The 23,977-nt window shown below is 32.8% G+C and overlaps 1 protein-coding gene across 4 annotated transcripts; it reads right to left on the reverse strand.

The window, feature by feature from the left end:
* Nucleotides 1-8,787: 8,787 nt before the first annotated feature.
* LOC140880338 (uncharacterized) lies at nucleotides 8,788-15,317 on the reverse strand. 4 transcript variants are annotated; one of them, XR_012149630.1, is made up of 4 exons: nucleotides 15,148-15,317; nucleotides 10,591-14,845; nucleotides 10,078-10,314; nucleotides 8,788-9,314 (listed from the first exon to the last, which is right to left on the reverse strand). XR_012149630.1 is itself a non-coding variant. In XM_073284692.1 (3 exons), exon 2 carries the CDS (start codon nucleotides 14,737-14,739, stop codon nucleotides 10,633-10,635), a length of 4,107 nt encoding a protein of 1,368 aa, XP_073140793.1. In that variant the 5' UTR covers nucleotides 14,740-14,845; nucleotides 15,148-15,317; the 3' UTR covers nucleotides 8,788-9,309; nucleotides 10,591-10,632. The 4 variants fall into 4 exon arrangements, 3 of the variants coding, with proteins under 3 accessions (XP_073140793.1, XP_073140790.1, XP_073140792.1); XM_073284692.1 differs by lacking the exon at nucleotides 10,078-10,314 and having other exon boundaries at nucleotides 8,788-9,309; XM_073284689.1 differs by lacking the exon at nucleotides 10,078-10,314.
* Between the last annotated feature and the right edge of the window lie 8,660 nt (nucleotides 15,318-23,977).

Consider the following 23,977-nt stretch of genomic DNA (forward strand, 5'->3'; position numbering starts at 1 on the left):
GTTAGCCGATGATGATAGAGTTGAAATTTTTTTATTATTTTTTAGAAAATGTTGCTTTTGATTGAACATGAGAAACTGTTGGTTGAATCATGAATCTTTTTAAGCACACATGTTAGACTAGTGTAGTGTAGCGATGTAATTGATGAAGTTCGTGTTTGTTTGACCATTGCACGACAATAGATGTTTGTTGATCATGATAGTGTCTTTGGATTCTTGATAATTGTTAGACATTGCATGTATGATCTTGAGCGTACCTATAAAATTTTTGAAAAAACTTTTGTTGAAAATTAAATTAACTCCATCCGGGTTACGAGCAGAGATTAAAATCCTAATCTCTGTTCTTGACTAAGTATGCGGATCTCATGAGGTTAAAAATTTTGAAAATTTAAAATAACAATTCCATCTGGGCTTGGACAATGATTGAAATCCTAATCTTTGTTCAATAGCTAAGTTTGCGGGTTAAATGAGATTGATGCTCCATCCGAGTTATAGACGAAGGGATTGAAATTCGAATCCTATCTTAGTTATAGCTAAGTTTGCGGGTAATTATTGGGGCTTATTAAAAATACCGGGTGCAAAATCCGGAGGTACGTAATTAATCTCAAGAAAGTGCATGTTTTTGTTTGGGACTGTTGAGATGACGGAGTGCTGGATTGTGACACTTACACTGATTTGTCATAGGTCACTAAGTATTTTTAGGACAGATTCTTTTGAAATTGCATGAAACTGGAATGACATGACACACACTCACGTTTACATTAAACTGACAGTGTATTGTGAACAATCAGAAGTTTTTGTGGTTTTTAGTTGTTCAAGTTGAAACTTATCGGAGGCTATGTTGTTCATGATTCATTCTTACTTATGTCGTTGTTTGCATATTGTGTTTTTGCATGTCTTGCTCGAGGGCGAGCAAGGTTTAAGTATAAGGGTATTGATAAGTGCATTTTGTGTGCATTATTTTGTGATAGGGTTATGTCTATTTTGTATGCATTCATATTATTTTTATGTTTTTTTATGTGTTTTAGTGCATATATTTGTATTTTACTCATCGGGTTAATTTTGTAGGAAAATGAATTGTTGAAGAGTGAATTACGGAGCAGCTTTGTTCAAAAACTCAAATTTAATTTTAGAGAGAACTAAATCAAATCTTCACTGTTCAAAATAAATTTCAAGATGTTTTAAAGCTGCTGTCCAAATTTCAGCTCGATCTCACGGCTAGATCACGAGATATGAATTTTTCAAAATCGTCGCTCGCTGCAGATATTTTGTACTGCGCGCGCGAGAATGGAGCTCGCGCGCGCGAGTTGCATGTTTAGGCTCTATTTTTTAATGCTGCACGCGCGCGAGGCTTCTCCAGGCGCACGCGCGCGTGTTCTGGGGTCAGATTTGTTCCGAAAAGTCCTTGTTTTGAAAGGAAATTAATTGGTAGGCGTCCCGAACCATATATATATAGAAGATATAACATATTTTTGAGGGTTCCAAAGTTTCAGAACGCAGACAACGCAAGGGAGGCGGCTACAAGGCTTGGAGCAGAGAAGATTTCTTCACTTTTTCTTCTTCTGTTCTTTCTTTTTATTTTATTTTTTAATTCTAATTTTAATTATTAAGTAGTTTATTTTCAACTAAGACGGCGTGATTGGGCCGAACAAATTTATGTAGAAAACTTGGATGTTTGTTTGGGATTTTTCAGAGTTGATTTTATTTTATTGATTGTCAGATTTATATTTGTCTTGTGAATAGTCTGATCAACTATTTGCTTGCATGTTAATCGATTCCAAGTCGAGAGAGGAGGTATTGATTTTGATCACTTTGATAATCAACATATTGTAAAACCAACTAAAAATAGAATTTGGTTTCAGTGTGCGGTTTGGATGTAAACTGAATTTTCATAAATATTTAATGCATTCAAATTGATTAGAATTACGAAAGATTAGTTCATCAATATTTGAATAGGTTTGATTGTTCTAGAAATAGTCCTTTGAACAAATTAGGAGAATTCCCATGAATTAAGATTAAATCTGAGTCCTGAATCGACTACATGTTACATGATTTGTTCGGTACCTACGTGTGTCTTGGTTGTCTTTGTTTTAATTATTTTTATCTTCAGTTATTTTTATTCTTATTTTTTAAGCATTTTTTATTTTTAAAATTCTTATTTTATTTAAATCAAATTTCTTTTTATGATTTTGTCTAGATTAAGCTAAATAATTAATTCTTAAGAATTGACTGCAGTCCCTGTGGGATCGATACTTGGACTCTCTGTCCACTTTACTATTACTTGACCTGTTGCGCTTGCCAGTAGATTTATATCACACCGATTTAGCCGATCACAATGCAAATGAAAATATCAAAAACCTATCATGGTAAAAATCACTGCTCAGTTAGAAGGCGCCATGGTATGTAGCACGCTGGGCCGTCACATCAGGTGGTGGCTCCCATACCATAAACCGTAGACATAATCAGACCTAAATCCATGGAATTCATCCACAAAATATCATGGGGTCGAGCGACCCTCTACTGGTAATACCATGCAAGGTGTAGGCTCAACGTGATAATACATATAGCATTAATAACCGTGACATAATCAATGCACATAAAAGAATGTCATATAATCATGCAAACATAAAACGTGCATACTCAACCAAGATATCTCGGATAGTACGTTTGTATCTCAAATACAGCGACTCAAGCAACCTAGCCATTTGGGTACTCAAGTTCAACTGTCCAAGCCTATAGGCAGATAATCACTATATCACTTATCGCTTACTAAAGCCTTAACAAGATTAATATATAGTTACTCACAGGAGCTAATCAAATTCTAGCAAAATACCTGCATCCATCGTTAACCCTTTGATGACGATAACCTCAAAACCTAGGCACAACTTCACTATGATCCCGGTAACTTCTCACTATCGACTGGCCTCCGATACGACGCCCAGAACCCACTAGAAGCAAATAGGAACCAAGCGAGAAGAGAGGGAAATGAGAAAGGAAATGAGGGCCTCGGCTCCCCTATTTATAGACCACAATTGAAACGTCTGATCTCCAGTTCGAACCTTCTGAACGCACTTCAGAACTTTCGATCGTCTTTCCAAACTCCCACTACCAAACGCGTGTCCTTTGATTGGACAACTGAGCTGTCGACAAAGTTCAGACCTACCGAACTAGGGGTTCGAAGCTTCTGAACTCAGCCTTGTCAAATCAAGTCAAGTCACCAATCAAAAAGCTCATATCTGCCTGCCGGAGAAACGCTCGGATCTTGTGAACTCAGGATCGGAGCTTCCGAACTGCCCGGAGCTACCGAACTCCAATATATTAGCTTCCGAAGGGATCAGAACCACCGAAATGTTCCTAGCGCAAGTTCGGACCTTCTGCTTGAACACTTGAAACCCATCGGACAATTTTCGAACGTCCTGAATCGGATTTTCATATATTTTAATTATCTAAATTTTGATACTCAAACTATCAACAATGTATTTATATAATTATCGTTATATTTTGAATATTTTGTATCAAAATTAATTTATCTTATTATAATATTAGTGCTTGAAAATTTATATAAGATTATAAAAATTAAAAAGAAAACAAATGACAAAATTTTTATAAATGCATAAAACACTTAAAAAATTATGGAAATGAAAATTATAAAAATGCAATTGTTTTTTAAAAAATAAATGTTTGTGATAACACATGCTTGAAATATTATGAATTCACTTCGAAACTCCTAGAAACTCATTTATAAATAAAACTTAAAATTTTAAAAATCTTCAAAATGTTTATAAAAAATGGCATAAATATGAGAAAAAGTATTATAAAAATAATTGGGTACAATTATATAATATGATAATTTTTTTAAAGATGAAAATGTAAATTATTATTTAAAAATATTAACAAAAAAATAGAAATTAAAAAAAGCAATAAAAACATTGCTTTAGCTTTTGGTTAAAAATATAAAAGTTGAAGTAGAAGAAAAGGTATTCACGGCCGGACACCCCAAAGCCCTTTCACCGGTCACTACATTAGAATATAAAAAATACTTCCTACAGACTTTCCTAAACACTTCTTAAACTGAACCGTACAATGAATTTAACTTTGAACTAGGTAATTAGTAAACCCTAAATGTGGCCACCAACAGCTTGTTGTCAGGAATAGTTGAGATTTATTATGCAATCACCTTGATATTTTAGAGTCCTATTATAAAATTTTTCTAAGCATTTATTTCTCAACAAACATTAATTAATAAACCAGGCGAAAAGTTATTATCATCACAATTTGAGACAAATTTCATTTAGTTATTTGTTATTTGTTATCAATATATATGCAAGATAACGACGGATTAATTATATTTTGAATATCTAAAAATTTTTTTGGAACTTACATGGCTCCGTTTGAAGAAATATTCATAAAAAATTTCTATGAAAATGCTTTTTTTTTTTTACATTAAAAGTTGGTCTTAGATTAATAAATATGCATTTGAACAAATATTGTATAAAAAAAATTTTATAGTCGAAAATATTCTTGGCAACTATTTTTTAAAAAATGATTTTATAGTTAAACATAATTAAGAAGGTGTCTGGACAACTATTATTTAAATTTTTTTAAATTTTTATTTAACACGTGTTAATTTTATTCTAAAAATACTGAAAAAACACGTCTGAATTATTATTTAAAATAAAACATATACTTAAAAAATCACTTTTTGAAAGAAAAAAATTCCGTTAAACTTTTTACCTTTCCCATCTCCTCAGCACTAAAAGATTATTTTCATAAGTCAAGGTACGTTCCTTGGTGAAGAACCTGAACTTCGTCCATCCTCATTTTCATGCCTTAAAAAAATTAGAAGGGATTTGCCCCGTAAAGGGATTTTTGTAACTCTGTTTGGTTTGAGTTATGATGAATAATATATAGATACGTAATGTAATATTATAAAAAATAAATAAGAAATGATAGTGAATATTATTTGATTTGATTGATAAATTATAGTTTATTTGATTTGATTGATTAAATTTTATATAAAAATAAAAAATTACCATTTTATCCTTTAAAAAATAAATAAAATATAAAAAATATTATTTATAAGAGGTAATATAGTAATTTAAATTCAATAATTTGATTGATTTAAGATAAATAATTAATGATTTGATTGATGTAAAATAAATAATTAATAGATGGTTAAATAATATGACGAGAAGAACGTGAGATTGAATAAGATAAATTATACATAGATTAATAATAACTGCTACCAAACGGAGGTTTTTAATTTTTACCCCTAGCAAATTTCTTATCCGAATATATTAAGTTTTATTTTGCTTATAAAAATACTAAAATATTTTTAAAATAATGGTTGAAACGAAATTATATGTATTTTATTTCATAATTCAACTTTCGAAGTGTTGGGTGCCAAACAAATTCTAGAATTGCATGAGTGTGCATCATTGTATATATATGTCAACACTCAGCTTGATTAGAAAAGTCTAGTCACTGGTCAGACCAAAAAAATAAAAATAAAAATAGGTCAAACTCTCAAATCAAATCATGTATATATATATATATATAATAAAGTAAGTATTGCGAATGTATATCCGTAAGATGGATCGATTTTATATATATATATATACAATAAAAAATAATATTTTTTAATATAAAAATCAATATTTTTTCAAGAGTCATGTCAGATTGAAAATCAATTTTACAAAATTGATCTATGAGACGGGTCTAATATGAACTTTTGTTTAATTGTTTATATAATATATGTGTACAAACCCTAACCATGTAATTAAAGCCTACCCAAATTAATCAATGGAGTCCATGGTGAACCAAGCAAGGCTGGCCAAATTGGGTCACCCGGGCTTTAGTAGTCCGGGTGGCCCAATTTTTTTTAAAATTTATTTATATATATATATATATATATATATATATATATATATATAAATTTTTATAAAATTTTGGATTTTTTTTTTGTGATGTGGGAATTCGCAGCCGCTATTTTTGGTGCGCACTGGGTAAACTTTCGGACTAACACAATAACCTGAAATTTACGTTAGTCAGGTAAACCACACTAGGCAAGTCTGCGTGACAGACTAGTCCAAGAAGGTGTTGGTAGATGGAATTGAACTCCTGACCTCTGGCCAAGAGGTACTCTACTTCACCAATTTGAACACCTCCTTAGAGGCAAATTTTTTTTGGATTTATTTGATACTAACCTTGGTGACTCGATTCGAAAAAATTAAACATTCCGAAATTTAAAATTTTTACCTGGGTAGGTTTTTAATCACGGCTTCGCTATTGTGGCCGATAACCCTAAGTTTGACTGTTTTCTTTAAAAGAACAAAAACATTCAGATCTAATTCTTAATTTTGGTTATGCCATGAACTTCATATATATATATATATATATATATATATCCTTCAAAGCATATGAAGGTGACTAGCTCATAGACTTGCGTCTCCAGCCGATGACGTAGACTTTCCACACGTACAGTTTTTTATATATTTATTTAGAGATTGCTCTAGTAAATCTGCATTTTTGTTGTAATGGTGTTTAATTAGTCTTTCAGAAGATCTTGGTCTTAATTCTCTCTTTTTTTTTTTTTTTTAATAATTGGCTTTAATATATGCATACACATAGGGGTCCGTCAACTCCGATCCGCATAAAATGACGATGTTTTCTTCTTATTTTTTTGAGAAAAAATTAAAAGATATGAATTTATTGTTTAGCTAGTATATATGAAGTAATTAAAATTTAGAGTTCAATTTGTGTGAGGAAGAGAAATAGAATGAAAGTAGCAAAAGGTCCTCGAGAATCTTGGACATCACTTCTGAAGTGCGTGAACCCCTCAAATGTCTCTCGAAACTTGTACTATTTTTAGTCGCTGGAATCATTCATTTCGGGACTTTTTTTGCATATACTCGACGTTTCGTTCTTTGGTTGGTCAAAACCCATTTTCTAAATAATGAAATAAAAAAGAGATAGCAATAATAATTTCCACCCAGCACCATTCTCATTCTCTGACTCTTCAAGCGCAAAATCTATATTTTTGGTTCTAAAAAAAATTAAGTTTTATTTGAAATGTATATTAAAAATTTTATACAAATATTATTCTGGAAACAAGTTTAAAAAATATATGTGTTGAGTCTTTCCCTTCAATACAATCTTTTTTTTATTTATTAATATTTTGAGACTTTCCATTAATGGGGCAGTGGGAAGATTCATTAATGGGGTCATGAGAATCAATATATATTGGTTGCATGAATTTTTATTTGTACCATGCAATTGTCACTTCAACTATACTTCATGCATCTTAAAAATCTATAATTCATTCCATTCATGACACAACGTTTCGTCCATTGATTGGTGCAAAACTGCTAGGGAAATTTGACGAAAGATTAATTTTTTTATTAAAAAAAACATAATATTTTATTTTGTCACGCTATTTAAATATTTTTTGAAACAAAACTAATAATGGCCATATAATTTCTATTATTTTCGATATTACAAAAAATTTAGAAGAGGATATGCAACTTATTTCTTTAAAAAAAATCATATATTCCAGTCACGTTGTTAATTTCGACATTTTGAATATTAATTTTTTCTTCACTCATTCAAATTTACCCATAGAGTTCTTGATGTATAATAATATTTCAAGTGCATCATGAACACGTTTACATGTATGCATGTATAATGGAAAGACACTAGTTTTTCCACATATCTGACGTCAAATCTCTGGCTTTCAACATCAATTTTTGTTTAGTGACTCGAAATATATAGAATGACGGTGATAAAGGGTGGTGTAATAAAGTTGATGAGATGGTAGCATGAGTGTAATATCTTTACGCTATATTCAATTGTTCAATTTTAATTTGTTTATGTGATATCTATATAGAGATTCATTAATTATCTCACGAAGGTAATGGAATTGTGGATTTTCCTAAATTTGATTTGAGTTTGAGTAAATCATCATCATGGATATCTATACTATTAATTAAAGTTACACTAGTTGGTAAATGTTGAAGAATTTTTTTTAAATACACAAATATCCTTTATCTATATATTTATGTTATGTTTGTTTCATTCAAATTAAATTAATTATACATAAAAAAAAAAAAAAAACTATACCAGATTGCCGACACGTCAATCTCCAATTTTATTTTTTTTTAAAAAAAAAGAAGACTAGAATGATCAATTATTAAAATATATTAAATATTAAAATCACAAAAAAAACAATTATATCGGTATAAAAAAAATACAATTTTCATTTGAGGAATTTGACAAGACGACACTATGTATTTGACCGTCGTTTTCACTAAAATGTTTAGATCCATGGTAACAGAAAGGCTCTGTTACATAATTCCAACAAAACGAAAAACATCATATGAATAGGAATTCGACATCAGTTGAAAACAAATGATGATTTCGTAAAACACGAGATAAGATAAAATAGAGCACTACAGTCCTTTTCATTTGTACATTCTTCTCCTGAAAGAGAAAAAGAAGGCCATTTGCTGCTCAACAATAGGCTTTCTCGTCTTTAATTATTAGTTAAAAGCCAAGAGAACAGTCACATCTATCAAGGGTCAACCTTAATTTACTTTTTTTCCTAATTGTTTGCTAACTTCTTTGATTAGATATAAAGGTAATTAAGGATGTCTTGATTACATGCCCAATGATAACAATTAACATTTAATCTAATTATAATCCATGTCAACATTCCCCCTCTGTACTTTTGAATTAATAAACATAAAACTTGGTTCTGTTCAAATCAATACTTTTAAAAAGATACCTCAAACACATGTAAGTTTTAACACTTCATTATCTAAATTCATCACCCTCAGAATACAATAAATCTGTCATTTGAACCACAGAAATTGGATTATACATTCGAAGGTGAGAATCACATTACTTTTTGCAATTTTTCTTATACTTTTTCCCGGCCGGATTGTACTCCGACTAGATCAAAGGAACTAAATTAACATACCAGGAAGGATATTCCTTTTACTCATGTTTTATTTTGGCATCTACACTTGAACTATCCTACATGGTTTAACCAAGAAAATTTACATAACCGGATGAATCTGTGAACAAAAACATCTGCAGCCGCTCTGCGTTCATCAAACTTGGTTGGAGCTCATTGCGTTCAACTAGTCAAATCTGCGAGCATAATCTTGAAGCTCCACATGCAAAACGATCACAGTAAATGGCTACTCTTCTTTTTGGTTATTATCTCCACGCCGGCAAGTGATTGCAAATTATACCTGTTTGTATATGAAAGTTGGACCTAGTCTCTGATGTGACTGCACCAGAACTTCACACCTTCACTGGGGCAAATGAAACAAAACACAGAAACTGGTATAAAGTTCAAGTACATAACTTGGCAAAACCAGTCTAAGATAAATTCCAAGATGACACGATATGGTGTTAGATGATCACTCGACACAATCAACAATCTTTTTAGGGAATATGAAGTTTTCTTATTATCACATGGAAAGAAACAATTGAGTTGATACACTTGGATTTGCGAATGTTAGTCCTGGACCCCTTTTCCGAAATTTTTATCGTTGGTCGCAATAGAGTATCCAGCTCAAATTGTCTCCCAACAGTCCGTGTCATGGGTATATAAAAGCAGCAACAATGTTTAGACTCTAAGCTAGCAAACTGATACTGTTCCGATCATTTTGAAATCTTAGGGGCTACTAGTTGTTTTCTTCGAATGTTTGTTCCTAGTTTGTTCACAATTAAAATGCTACTATCACCATGTCTAACTGAATCAAAGAGAGAATAGGCAAACCTTGTTTAATAGTGAAACCAAATATTATATTATTAAATTTAATCTTGATCCAATGAATAGACAAATCTCATTGAACACATGAAATTATATCTAATGTTAGATAATTAGTAGATTTATGAAGTCGAAGAAGTTGATCGGATATGTTTTGTTCAACTTGGGGCCGTACGAACACAAGATATCATTTTATGGAAATTTAGCATAAAAGTGGATTTTGTTTTCTCTTATTATTTATGCAGACTCTTCAATGATTTTCTTGGTGTATACAAAAACATATTCGGAATTTGCATACGCACCTTCGAATGATTTAAAGGACGTCTATTTCAGGATTTGATCAGCTATCTCATTGGTTAATGGAAATCTAATATTTGTTTTGTGAAGTTTAGAGCTTTGTGTTGCCGCAATGATGAACAGGCTTGGTGGCGGCCATAACACATTCTTTTTCTCCAACTTTAGTAAATGATTAATTGATGATCAGAATTTCAATCAACACACCACACCATACTGAATGGTGTTTACCAACGATCTGCAACCTAAGAGTTTGATAAGCAAGAAGTGCTCAAGATATCTTATCACAGAAGAAAAACAGCAACTACATAGTGTTCCTTCTAGATGATTTTGCATTTGTACTAGTTCTCGGACTATCACCAATTACTAAAATAAAAACAAGACGCTTAACATGGTTGCTTCAGTATTTAAATTTAAATTATCTTAAATGTTCGAGAACAAAAGAAAAGGAAATGGAAAATAACATGCTGCATATAAGAAAAGATAACATATCAAGCAGGGTAAAAGATTATATTTGATACCTCAAAGATAATGGCAGATAGCCTGAGAATCCACACTGGAGGTTATTCACCAAATGTGTCCTCAAAATCTCCATTGGCGGAATTTTCTTGGCAAATCAATTCATTCTCCCCCATAGAATTCAATCCAAGGCCACTCCAAGTCACCGGTGAAGGATCATGGTTGCTCTTTACCTGATCATTACCATTGTGGCGTTCAACGTCTAAGGTCTTACTGTCGTCTGCAAATGATGCACCAACATTGAGATCTGAAACCAAATCAAACCCTGACTGCTCCACAGGTCCAGAAAAAGTAACTGTGACACCACCCTGATCAGATGGCTCAGACGGCTCTTTCTTTTGTTTTCTCCATTTCTTCGTGGATGAAGTTCCATCATCCTCAAAATCTTCTTCGTCCCTTTCTCTGTGTAAATAAACCCACAGCTTTCTCTCCCCATCAAATTGCACACACGGATCTCGTTCATAATGCAAACGATCCAGTGCACCGCTAACAACTTGATTGACCTGTGCATCAGAAACATCTTCCACAATGTACTGTGAATCTCTAATCAAGGTGCAAACATCCGCTCGAGTTCCAATGCTTCCAGGCAGTCTAGCAGCCGCATCTCTTACGAGACAAAGAATTGTGACATGCGGTGGTCGATCCCGTTTCAACATAAAGTGGTCCCGGGCCTTTGATGTTGGCTTGCCACCACATCTTCTCAAAGGAGCAACAATTGATTTTTTACCATCAACGGCAGTATAGTTGAAAGCTCTGTCTGGTATTAGATACCTAAGGACTTCTTCCTTCCGAAAGTAAGCTCTTACTTCTTCAGGGTTCGGACTGATGGTACTGAGACTTTTCTGTGCTCTCAGGTCCTTGAACCTCTCTTTTTCATCCAGAATGTTTTGCATCAATGTTAGCGGAGGCGCAGGAAGGCTTCCTATTTGCTGAAGGGCATCCTGACTGTTTTTCAGCCAATTTGCAAATGAGTCAACCAATTTGACGAGTGTTTTATATGGAAGGGCCCACACATCTGGAGATGTATCCTCTTCAATCACCACAGAGTCGGAAGTATTGCCAACTACAGGACCAATCCATGACCATCTCTTGGTAGATTTTTCATATACAACAAGAGGTTTCCACCCTTTTGCTCCTAGAGGTGCAGTTCTAGACGAAAATATTTTTAGAACGCCTCTGACCAAATCCTGAAGTGGTTCCTGAGTTTCAAGAATACAAGGATCACCAGGACTTGATCTAACAAGGCTAACAATTTCCTGAACAGTTCGAGAGATGATGCCTTGTTCTGTAGAATTTGGTAAAGCTTCAATACACGAACCAGAAGTTGAATTAACTGCACTGGTATCTTCATGCTTTTTTTCTGGTTCCTCCTTGACCCCTTCTCCAGCATCAACATTATCATCATCTTTTCTATCCTCTGAGAAATCCTCTGGAAGCATAGAAATCATAGCCCGACGAACAGCTGAAAGAAGATGGATAATGGAGAATGAAAATCCGGTGAGCACGGTAGGTATAATCAAAGGAAATGCCTTGTTCTTCGGTTTGGTTTGCGCCTCAACAACTTCCATTTCCACATCTAAAGACGGTGGCTCAGAAATTTCATCCTCTAAAACATCAAAGTCCTCCTCCATCTTGTTCTTTTTCCCATGTTTCTTCAAAGAATTCATACCATCAAGTAGCAGCTGAGCATCATGTAGACAATCATTATCTTTAACGTCCATGTTGGTTGATCCATCCTTCAGTTTTCGTTTCTTTGAGAAAGTATTGCAACCCATCAAATGCACACCAGATATTCCGGTATGGTGGCCTGTGGATGGCTCAACCATCTGACCTTTCTTCCCCAACTTGAAAGAAACTCCATTATCTGCTGCAATTGGTCGCGACCAGAGCACATCATCCTCAAGACTATAATCATTCATGTAATCTGATGGAGGACAATCCGTATTACCTTGAGCCTCGCTCATTGGTTTTCTCCCAGGAACAAGAGATGATTTCAGAGAAGACGACTTGAAAATGTTGCCATGGCTTCCTTCTACATGACCATTTCTTCCCAAAGGATAGAAGAGTTGTGGATCATTGGCTCCAATTACGTTGCCTGATCCAATAAAATAATTTCTCTGTGAATCAACAGTGGGCAACACGTTCAAGTAGCTAGCATCATGCATCTTACCCTTGTGTACTGATTGAATCATATCTAGATCTTCACCGTAATCGTCCATCCGGTTAGTAGATTTTAATGATCCATCCGGTCTAAGGTAACTACCTTTTGCATCTTTCCTAGAAAGTTTGATCTTTTTTGTCTCTGGGCCATATTTCGAATCTGGCACACCACCAGGGTAAGCCCACTTGCTCCTCATCAAAGGATTCTCATCATCATCATCATCATCCATCATTTGATCAGATGAATCTGACTCTGTTTCTTCACCTCTGTCAAAGGCTGCAATACCTACATTTTCTGCCCCATCTCTTTGTCCATTTGGTTTTGAACTTAATCGGAACTTCTCTTGTAAACTTTTAGCTCTACTCATAGATTGTAATAACTTATCATTTGCATTGAGATCAACGGCTTTCCTTCCCATAGCCCACTTCTTACTTTTGGCATTCAAACGGGCAGTGTGATCATATAATGAATCATCAGGAAAGGGACCCCCAAGTGGTTTACCAAGCCATGATGGCTCACTTCCACCCAGAAGTTCAAGTTGACTTGCTTTCAAGGACGAATTCAACTTCTGATTGTTACCAAACTCCATCTCATTCTCCGAAGACAATTGCTGAAAATTCTTGGGGAAGTTCATTTTCGACCCTCCATCGTACATGTCTCTTCTATTAGATGGCTTTGTAACCCTAATATCGGAAAACTGATTAACAACACTGTTCCTTCCAAGAGCACTCATATCACTCCTTGATGTCTCAAGGAACCCCAAGGAACTATCCACGTCACTCCCACCAGCTGAGCCTTTTTGTTTCTTTCCAAATTTCATACTTTTAGACTTGGCATTTACTCCACCTCGTGGTAGATTTCGCTCTCTGTGCAAAGCTACTGCGAATGTTGTGTCTTCCTCGTCATTGTCTTGTATTAGCCTCTTGTTCATCCTGACTGACCCAGAAGTATTATAAGCAGCTACCGCTGGTTTATTCCGATAAACAGGCAAAGCCAAACCATAGTGTCTTGACTGCAGTTCGACTTCCGGATGAATCGACATTGAGTGCTCTGCTAGCTCTTTTGCTGAGGTAGTTTTGGATCCAGCCAGCTTCAAAGTGCCTTTAGGGTTCTTCTTTGCTTGCTTGTTTGATTCAGTGACAACTTTTAGACCAGGAGTACAAATCTCCAATTCCAAATCACGGCTATATCCAGAAAACCGACCAGTCTTCGGAACTAATTTGCCATCCTTTGCTTTTTCTCCCCATAAATCATTGCCTGAATCATCTTTGTCAGACGAGTCAGTACCAAACTTTTCCATACTCTCATTCATCAAACTCTTCTGACACTTTTTAATATTCAACACACGAAGCTTCTCCTCGATACTATACCCTTTGCAATTCATCCATGCATCTCTCATTTGACAGAGATTGTTTACCATCGCATTTTGATGCTTTCGAATGTTATGATAATGTTGTCTTCTCTGGAGGAAATTCAAACCCTGCCTGTAATGTGCTACCCTTGGCTCACATGATCCTTCCTTCAGCATCTCAAATAACTTATCAACAGGACTACCAAAATGCAAGTTATCACAAGAAAAAAGCTCTTTCAGCGTGAGAACAAAATTCTCTTGGTCCATATCAGGTAAATACTTGGCAAGACTGAATCTTTCCTCTTCAGTTAAAACCTCATTCCATACTTCCATAGATAGAACATCATTAAACCCAGGAAGATCATAGAGTTCATAGGGAATGCTGCAAGTTTGATCTCCGACCTGGCAAAATTCCTCTCCAGTTTGGCCTAATTCAAGTAAATCAAAGTCATCTGATCCCGCTCCAGAATCACATTCATCAAATTGATCATCCTCATCATCTTCAGATTCAACAGCTGAAATAGAATTTCCACGCTGCAAATTTTCATCGTCACTACAAACAGCCGCGTCCCTCATCTGGGGCAACTGATACTCTGGATTGCAACGAGACACCTTAAACCTAAACTTTTCAATCGCCATTCAACAGTAACATAACCGCAAAAAACACACAACAGGAATCATGTCTTTATCAGAATTTCAGAACACCATACTCCAGAAACTCCTCGAACTCAATTCATTCAATATCCTAAAAGAACGAAAGCAAATCCACGTCAAGTAATAAAAACGAACGAACAAACAAACAAACCCTCACCTATCCAATAAAAACAAAGAGAGCGTAGAGCCAAGTAACTCTGAGAACAAAAACACAGAAAGTAGAAAGAATAGAATCCAATTCCCAATCCAAACGATTGCCCAATCCAATTCAAATACTTAACTAAAGAAAAACACCCAGATTACAAAGCAAAGCCAAAGCACGAACGAAATCAAATACCCATCAGCAATCATGCTCTAAAAAAAATACTTGGAGGTGAGATGATCACAGGGTACCCTTGAATTAACGAAGAACGCAGATGAATCAGACTGGGGCAATTGAGATGATATCGCGTAGCGTGAAAACCCTAGCAATCGAGACGGAAAGAGGGAAGAAAGTTAACGAGGCCTTGGCCGCTGTAAGCTAATGTGAGCGAGGAGCCGACTGATTCAGGAGACATACGAAATGACCAAAATAGGCCCCAGCTCCAGGAAGAAAAACCACCTTAAACTGGAAAACCTTCTTTCTCTTTTATTTTTAATTATATATATATATATATATATATATATATAATACTTCGAAAAATAATTCGATTACTATCAAAATTTTAATTTTCGAAATGAAATAAAACCTCCAAATTGCATCAGTCTATTTCTATCTTTTATACTATAATTATAATATTATTTTGAAATAATGTCATATATACATATGCATATATATGTGTATGAGTAGATCTCTTGTGAGACGAGTCAACTTCGCACATATTTACAATAAAAAATAATATTTTTGCATGGATGACCCAATTAAGAGATTCGTTCACAATTGTGAAATCCTCTCACATGAGTTTTTGTGTATATTAAATAAAACAAAAATTTTAATTTTTAATGATGCATGGCATAAAAATAAGGCGAAGGAAAATGAATAAGTACTTGAAGTAATTAAAGACTAAGTTAATGGAATAATTCGATTCAATCTATATATGTTGGCTATTAATTCGAAAATAATCAATCCTATTGTATCAATTTGATTACTTTTGTTTTGTTAAAAGAATTAAACAACAAATTATTGATGATTTGTACTTCATATGATATCAATATCTTAAGGTTGAGATGAGGTCTCAAATTCGACTTTTAATTATAATAATTTAAAAAAATTAATAATTTGAAATAACGGTCTTCGATTCTTAGTACTGTCCTACAAACTAAAATTAATAAATTCAATTCTTTTAATTTTGTCCTTAAAAAAACACATATTTTGATTTTCAAACTACATATTAGATATTTCAATTACTATGTAAATGGATTATGTTTAATTATATATACTTTATTTATTTGTTCTGATTTTCGTCCTAATAAAAAATATGCCGCAATTTTTTTGGTGAAATTCATTGTTAACCTGTGCACATCTTGCCGGACCCCAAATAATTTTATTTATGTATAAATAAGAGGACTATTGTCGAACATAAAATATGTGTCCATTTTTATTTAATACTAATATTTTTGGCATGTGATGCAACATACACAAAAAGTAAGTTTGTGAATTTTTTTTAAAATTTATTAAAATAAAAAAATTATATAGACTATTCTTATATGATTTAGGTTTTTTTATAATAATAGTGTGCTTGTAAATTTATGATAATGTTTTTTGGGAAAATATATTTTTGGTCCTGTAATTTTTTTACTTTGTGATTTTGATCTTTTATGTTTTTAAATTTCAATTTTAGTCTTGTATATTTCGATTTTTTTTTTTACAATTTTAGTGATTTTTTCATTGGGATTGCTGCTATGACACGATAAACGTCATCTCTCCACATCAGCGCTGCATTTGTATCACATCAATGCGACATTGAGAAAATGACTAAATCAGTTGCCAAAAAAAATAACGGACTAAAACCAAAATCTGACAACATAGATGATTGAAATCGCAAAGAGGCAAACATGTAATATAAAAAAACAATTATCCCATTTTTTTATTTTTTATTTTTGCCTTGAATAATGAATACCAAATAAAGATCGATAAAATTTGGCATTTGAAAATAATATGACAAGCCATGATACCAAAATTTATTAGAAAACGAGTCTCAATTTTAACAATGTAGAATAGGTTTATCAATTCCTAAAGCCTGACCATGCTATTCATAAGGTACGTAATAATAATACATTACATATAAGGTGAATGCTAAACATTATTGTTTTAGGTAGGATTTATATAAGGAATGGTGTATAATTTAAACATGTAATCTCGGTTCTGTTAAATGTGATTAAGAGTAAATTTAATCTAAAGATGAATGACAAAATTAATAGCAAACTGTTAATTAATTACTACTGACAAACAACGACACTGGCATCGTCTCAACTGACACCAAATATTCGATCAAACAAAAATACAAAAAATACAGATAATTTCATCCTACTTTCACAAGCATTATCCCAATGATATATATATATATATATATAAATAAGTGAAGATTTATGAATATTTGTGATGCCACTAAAACAAATTTCAACCCTTACATCTGCATTTAAGCAGTGGATTAGATCTCGCTTACCCAATAACATAGATATCGTGTTCGAGATCCAACCTCAATAATGATCGAAAAAAAAACATATATATTTTAACGGCAAACAACAAATACACCCTATTCATTACTCATTAGGTGAGAGAAGAATGCTGCTACAATTTAATTTTCTTAAAAAAGGGTTAAAATTATATTAAACTTATAGCCTTTAATATTTTTGAAAGGTAGAGTAAAAATTATCTTCTAAAACACAAAAAAGAAAAAATAGCCCATATATCTCCGGTAGCTCATCCTCGAACGTGGATGGATATTGGGGATCGAGAATCGTTCAAAGATGGGAAGCATGCGCAGTAATGTTTTGATGATCCACATGAGACGTGAGGGGGAAGAGTTGCAGGGTTTGGAGGGGCCTAATAGTAATATTCCCACAGCAGGCGGCCGGGAAGGTGGTGGATATTATTCTGGGGAGATGATGATGATGATCATCATGTTCCGATGCATGATGATGATCATGAGTACTTTGGAAAGCTACCTGCGCCTGCAGTAGTAGTGGATCTGCGAAGCTGTAACAATGGTGGTGGTGGTAGTGCGGTAAATGTAATTGGTTGGAGATGGGAAGCAGCAGCTGCTTCTTCTTGAGCTTCTGGCGGTCGCGGGCTTTATGGTTCTGGAACCAGTAGAAGACGTTTTTGCCATGAATCTTGCCGTACAAGGAGAGGTGGGCGGTGATTCTTTGTATCTGTGAAGAGTTTGGGTTCGTTATTCCTCTGCTGTACAGTTCCTTTAGGATCATTCGCTGCTCTGGGGTTGGGCACCATCGAGTACTCGATGAAAATGGAGCTACAGGCATCATCAATCTTTTTCTTTCTTTCTTTATGTGATTGTTTGCATGAAAATTAATTGCTACTAAAGCCGTCAAGTATATATAATATATTGATCTTGTTTGAAGAAGAAAACAGAGAGCTAGGAGATATAAATAGGTAGGAGGAGGGGGAGATCTTTCACCACAAAATCAGTCGATTAATTTGAAGGAAGGCGATATAATACTTGGAGCTAGGTCCCACGTATCTATTGCATGCATGTGTTAGCATGCACATTTTACAGCGTCATCACGTCATCCGTCGTTCAAAATTAATTTATATATTTTTATTCAACCAATTGTATATGCCATTCTTTATTTTATTTTTTTAAAAAAAAAATAGATCTTAAGTGCATGTCCCATTCCATTCTTTATTAATCCATGATATATTACATTACTTTTGGGAAAAAAAATAGTTTTTTTTTCTCATGATTAACTTGTTCAATTCTGGTTTTAGTCTACTAAATTTATAAAGTTTGGTATTTAAAGTTAATATATCAAAATTGAGTTATAATTTTCTTATGATTCAAGACTTCCCCATTTTGATTCATGATTTCCTTTCCTTTTTTGCCCCCCCAAGTGTCAGATATATGGAAAATTAAATAATTGCGAGCTAGGTATGAAACGTTTGATTTAAAAAAAGGAACCAAAAAAAATTAAATGCTCGAGTCATACAGGGGGGGAATTAATTTAAATCAGTACCGATACGGTGTCATGCTGATGTATATCTATCTAGCAATTAATTGGTTGCAGGTTTTGTTAAAAGGCATCGCAACCGCGAAGGCTGAAAGGCTGAGTAGTGATTTTAAATATTACAAGGACCAATTTGCAACCACTTTTTACACCCTCATGCATAGCTAGCTTCTATTTTTCTTTATTTATTTCTGGGCATTGATCACATGGTTGATACATTTTATGACAGAAAGAAAGAAAGACCACTCTATATATATACTATTTATAATTAATGTTTCATCTTTCAAAAAAAATAAAAAAAATTTATAATTAATGTTTCATAATATACAGAGTCATTATTGGATACGATGCATGAGCACTCATCGTGAACATCCATGTGAGCAGCGACTGATGTGTCATTCGTATTCATCTATTGAACACGCAGGACTCCACCTCAGTGGTGCTCACGTAGGTAGGTGCTCACAATGACATATGCAGGGGCGGACCTTATGTAAGGCGAGAGAGGCCATCGCCTCAGGGCCCGGCCCAATAGGGGCCCATTTTTTTATTAGATGTATATGTTGAGTTCGAAAGATGTGTTAATATATGATTAATATTTTAGCTCTTTTTTGTATTGGTTTGAACCCTCAATTACTTAATATCATATGTACAATCCTATTCCACAGACACTCCAATATTTTAGCCCTTTCGACCCAATTCTCAATTTTTTTTACTGAAATCTTGTTTATTTATTTATTTTATGTATAATTGCATTGGCAACATAAAATTGAAAATTGTCGTGGTTGATATTTCATAGTCATAGTAAAATAATTTAGGATTTCTTTGTGTTCACATGAATTTTTTTGAATTCTACATTAATCAATTTTTCTTGTTGGTTTTGCTCATGCTTTGAATTTAGTAATTTTTAATAAATTTTAAATACAATATAAATAGACTTCGGGATTTTTGTTGAATTTTAAAAAGTTAAAAGAGTGAGTTTTTAACTAGTTGGATAAAGTCTTTTATGAAGTTTCAATAATTTTTAAGTCATGATATACATTCATACATTAATGATAATGAGTAATCTTTGGAGTTGATGGTCATAAGATGTTAGTTAACATATTAGTGAAAAAGAGCAATTGATATGCAGTTACTTTGTTTGAAGAAATTGAATGATTATTTCAAAATACTTATATTGCTATAATATTTTTTTAATCATATTAATAACAGTTGCATCAACAAAAAAAAACTATATTGTTGATAAATGGATTATAAAGATTTGATAGATATTTTTCTTTCTAAAACAGTTAGATGATAATATTTATGTAATTATTTCAAACATTAGTTAACTTGCTATTTATGTAAATTATTATTTCTGATATATCTATGTATTATTTAGTATATTTGTTATTTACGAACTGAACTTTAAAATTATTTATCGCAATAAGAGGGCCCGATCTTTATTTTTTGGTTCAGGACCTATCGAACACAGATACGGCTGTGGACATATGATCATCATATTTAAAATATATAATATAATATAATATGTATGTATTCAAAATGGGTTTTGGGTTGTCTTTGCAGTTTGCACAACCGTCAATCAGCGCATGAGATTGCTTATTGCTAGCACCATGCATGTTAAGTTAGGATTTATCCGACCCTATCACTGAGTATTATCCGAGGGTTAATCCAATGTTGTTGAATGAGTCATGCAGATGCATTTTTCTTTTTCATGTGAACCAGTGCAGTACGTCCCCAATTAAGAGTAAGATCGAACTAACCATACATATATTGTTATTATACGATGTTCATATTTGACACCATATCGATCGTAGACAAAATCACCACAGTCGGGGTAAAAAAAAAATTTGAACCGAACCGAACATGTGAACATAAATAGTAACTTGTGTTCCATCTGCATCGCCAATGACGCAAACCAAATAATTGAGGGTTCATTTCAACCTACCTATACAGGCATTATCCTCATGATAGATCTAAGGGTCCTCATTTATCAATACACGCGGGGTTCACTAAAAAATAATGTATCACACATTTATTGATAATTGTCCACCGTTAGATCTACCTCAAAGCAGTACCTGTATAGATAGGATCTAACTTACCATAATTGAGAAAGAACATGTAATGGCAATATCGTCCATTAGTAAATGAGGGATACTAATTGCCAATTGGTCCGGCGGTCTGGCTAATTTACTATTCTCACCAGTTGGCTCACTATCAATTATTGGGAAGAATTTAATTTATTTGTTTTAAAAGAGAAAAATATATTGTACTTTATGATTCAATAGTGATCTAACATAAAAAGTCAAATCGAAAGATTGAAATTGCAAACTTTTCATCAACACGAGACAAAAAGATGCAAATTTCCCGTTTCGTGAATCAGTTTCCCGTTTTGACCAATCGGAATGTTTTTTTATAGACGAAACTGACCATATTCTAGCTCCGATTAATCCAATATTAATGTTGCGACAAATATTGTTACTAATAAACAATGCACCATATAAAATTAATAGCACTTGTTTTTGTGTCATATTAATTATATTAATTCCTTCTCTTCGATCGATGGGTGTTAAACTTTAGGAATATTAGATTGTTTATGTCAAAAATATTACTTCTCACTCTAAATATAACTAGGTCAACTCGTCTTATAAATATAGATTCATGTGATAAGATAACAAAACATACAATAAAACAAAGAAAATCCAAGGTGAGATAATTGAGGATGATGTCATTTGGGGTGCAAAGGACTATGATGCATAATTTATTAATTTTACAGGAGGCTCATGCCATGCCATATATTAATTAGGGAAAATTGCTTTTTTGGTCCTGTATGTTTGTCACTTTGCGATTTTAGTCCTTTATATTTTCAGATTGCAGTTTTAGTCCGCTATCTTTATTTTTTTGGCAATTTTAGTCCTTTTTCCGATGTGGCGCTGACGTGGCACAAATTCAATGCTGATGTGGAGCTGACGTGTACAGTGCCACGTCAGCATTTTCGAAGAAAAAGGACCGAAATTGCCAAAAATTGAAACATACAGGACTAAAACTGAAATGTGAAAACATAAAGGACCAAAATCGCAAAGTGACAAACATATAGGACTAAATTTGCAATTTTCCCTATTAATTAATAACGAAATATTAATTGCACGTACGTCTGCCTCTGCATTTATGTTTATTTACAAAATTAGTTATCATTGATTATATTTCTATTCACTACGCCCTCTGTAAATATGTACCACTTATAAACAGCATAAGATGGTCGGTGGGGACAACCCCCCATAATTCATAAAATCTTTCATTTGAATATATATTGCATTCTTTAATTTTTAATTCTGTCCATAATATATAAACTGAATATATATGTATATATCATCTAATGACATTGTCTGATTGTGCTACTGCAGCACCCCCCTGGTCCTGAAAACACTGTATTCTCCAACAATGTATAGAGACGTCTATCCAAATAATTTTCATAACCACAGCTTACTTCATGCATGCATCCTACATATATGTAAATAATAAATACTAAAATTTAAAGATGCTCAAATGTGCAAAACACAATAGTGGATATAATTATATAAATTCAAAATTTTGGTTTTAAAACTCGCGCGTTTTCCATTTTGGTCATGTTATCGATAAACTCAATGTCTTAATTCTCTGATTTGGAGTTTTTTTCGCATAAACGGTGACGTGAAATGTGTTTGCTCAGCGTTACTTCATCATTTTCTACGCTACGTCACTACTTAGGAAAATTGATGAACTAAAGCTATAAACTGACCATTGACAAAATAAAAATAGACAAATATTTAAGTAGTAGCACCAAATATTAAATTTTCGTATTGTGGAAGGGATTGCTAGATTTATATTTTTAAAGTTGGAATTCTTTAATCCATTGAGTTTGGAAGGTAAATTGTATATATAAAATTAAATTTGGGAAAATTCATATATTCAAAAATAATTACTCTCCAGCCAGGCAGCCACTAATTAATTTGGTCCACCCCGTTGTCCATGCTCGTTAATTAGACTTACTTTATTTCGATCGAGTTTTTAATATAGTATATGTTATAATAATAATAATAATAATAATAATAATAATAATAATAATAATAATAATAATAATAATAATCCGTGGAAATTAAATTCACATGCATGAAAACTAGCAAGGGACTCCCCTTACTTACCCCACTAATTAAACATTTCTGTTCATGCATATGCATTTTTTGTACTGACATCTACTAAAAATTGACGCTTCCTCTTCTTGCTGACCGACACGAAATAAATAATTAAACAACAAAAATTTCCAATATTATTTAAATAAACGGTCACATATGCATAATTTTTAAAAAATATTTTCCCACAAATTAAAAAATTAAATGACAGGCACTCTTTATATGTATAATAATAATAAGAAAATAAATATCCCATCATATATTTATCAACAGAAATAATAACAATAACAACATCAATAACAAAAACAACAACAAAAACAACAACAATAATAATAATAATAATAATATCAAATGATAAAAACCATCCATCGGTGTCGTAATTGTCATTTAGCTGGCAATATGTCTACACGTAGGATGACGTCAGTCAAACTATAAATTGTCTTCAATCCAATGACCCCAATTATAGGTGTTCGTTTTTATTGCACGTTAAATGTTTTATTATTATTATTATTATTATTATTATTATTATTATTATTATTATTATTTATTTATTTTTTCTATAAATTTCTTTTTCAACGAAGCTGGTCTTAAATTGCATGGACATGCATGTCTTTGTTATAAATGCCGATAAAGATGATTTCAAATATTGTGACAGATTTTTATTTTTTCCTTTTCCACTTTTTACGAGTCTAGTATGATTCCATATCTATCGAAAGAAAAAGTTTGCTCGTACAAAACATTTAATAATTCCCCTTCCTTTTGACTCATATATATATATATATATATATATATATATATATATATATATATATATATATTATAAACTTCTCCAATTTTCAATCAAGTACACACAATTCACACGGATGATTTTTCGAGGGTTTTATATAACA

This window comes from Henckelia pumila, chromosome 2 (genome assembly GCF_033568475.1).
Source record: "Henckelia pumila isolate YLH828 chromosome 2, ASM3356847v2, whole genome shotgun sequence".
Lineage (NCBI taxonomy): Eukaryota > Viridiplantae > Streptophyta > Magnoliopsida > Lamiales > Gesneriaceae > Henckelia > Henckelia pumila.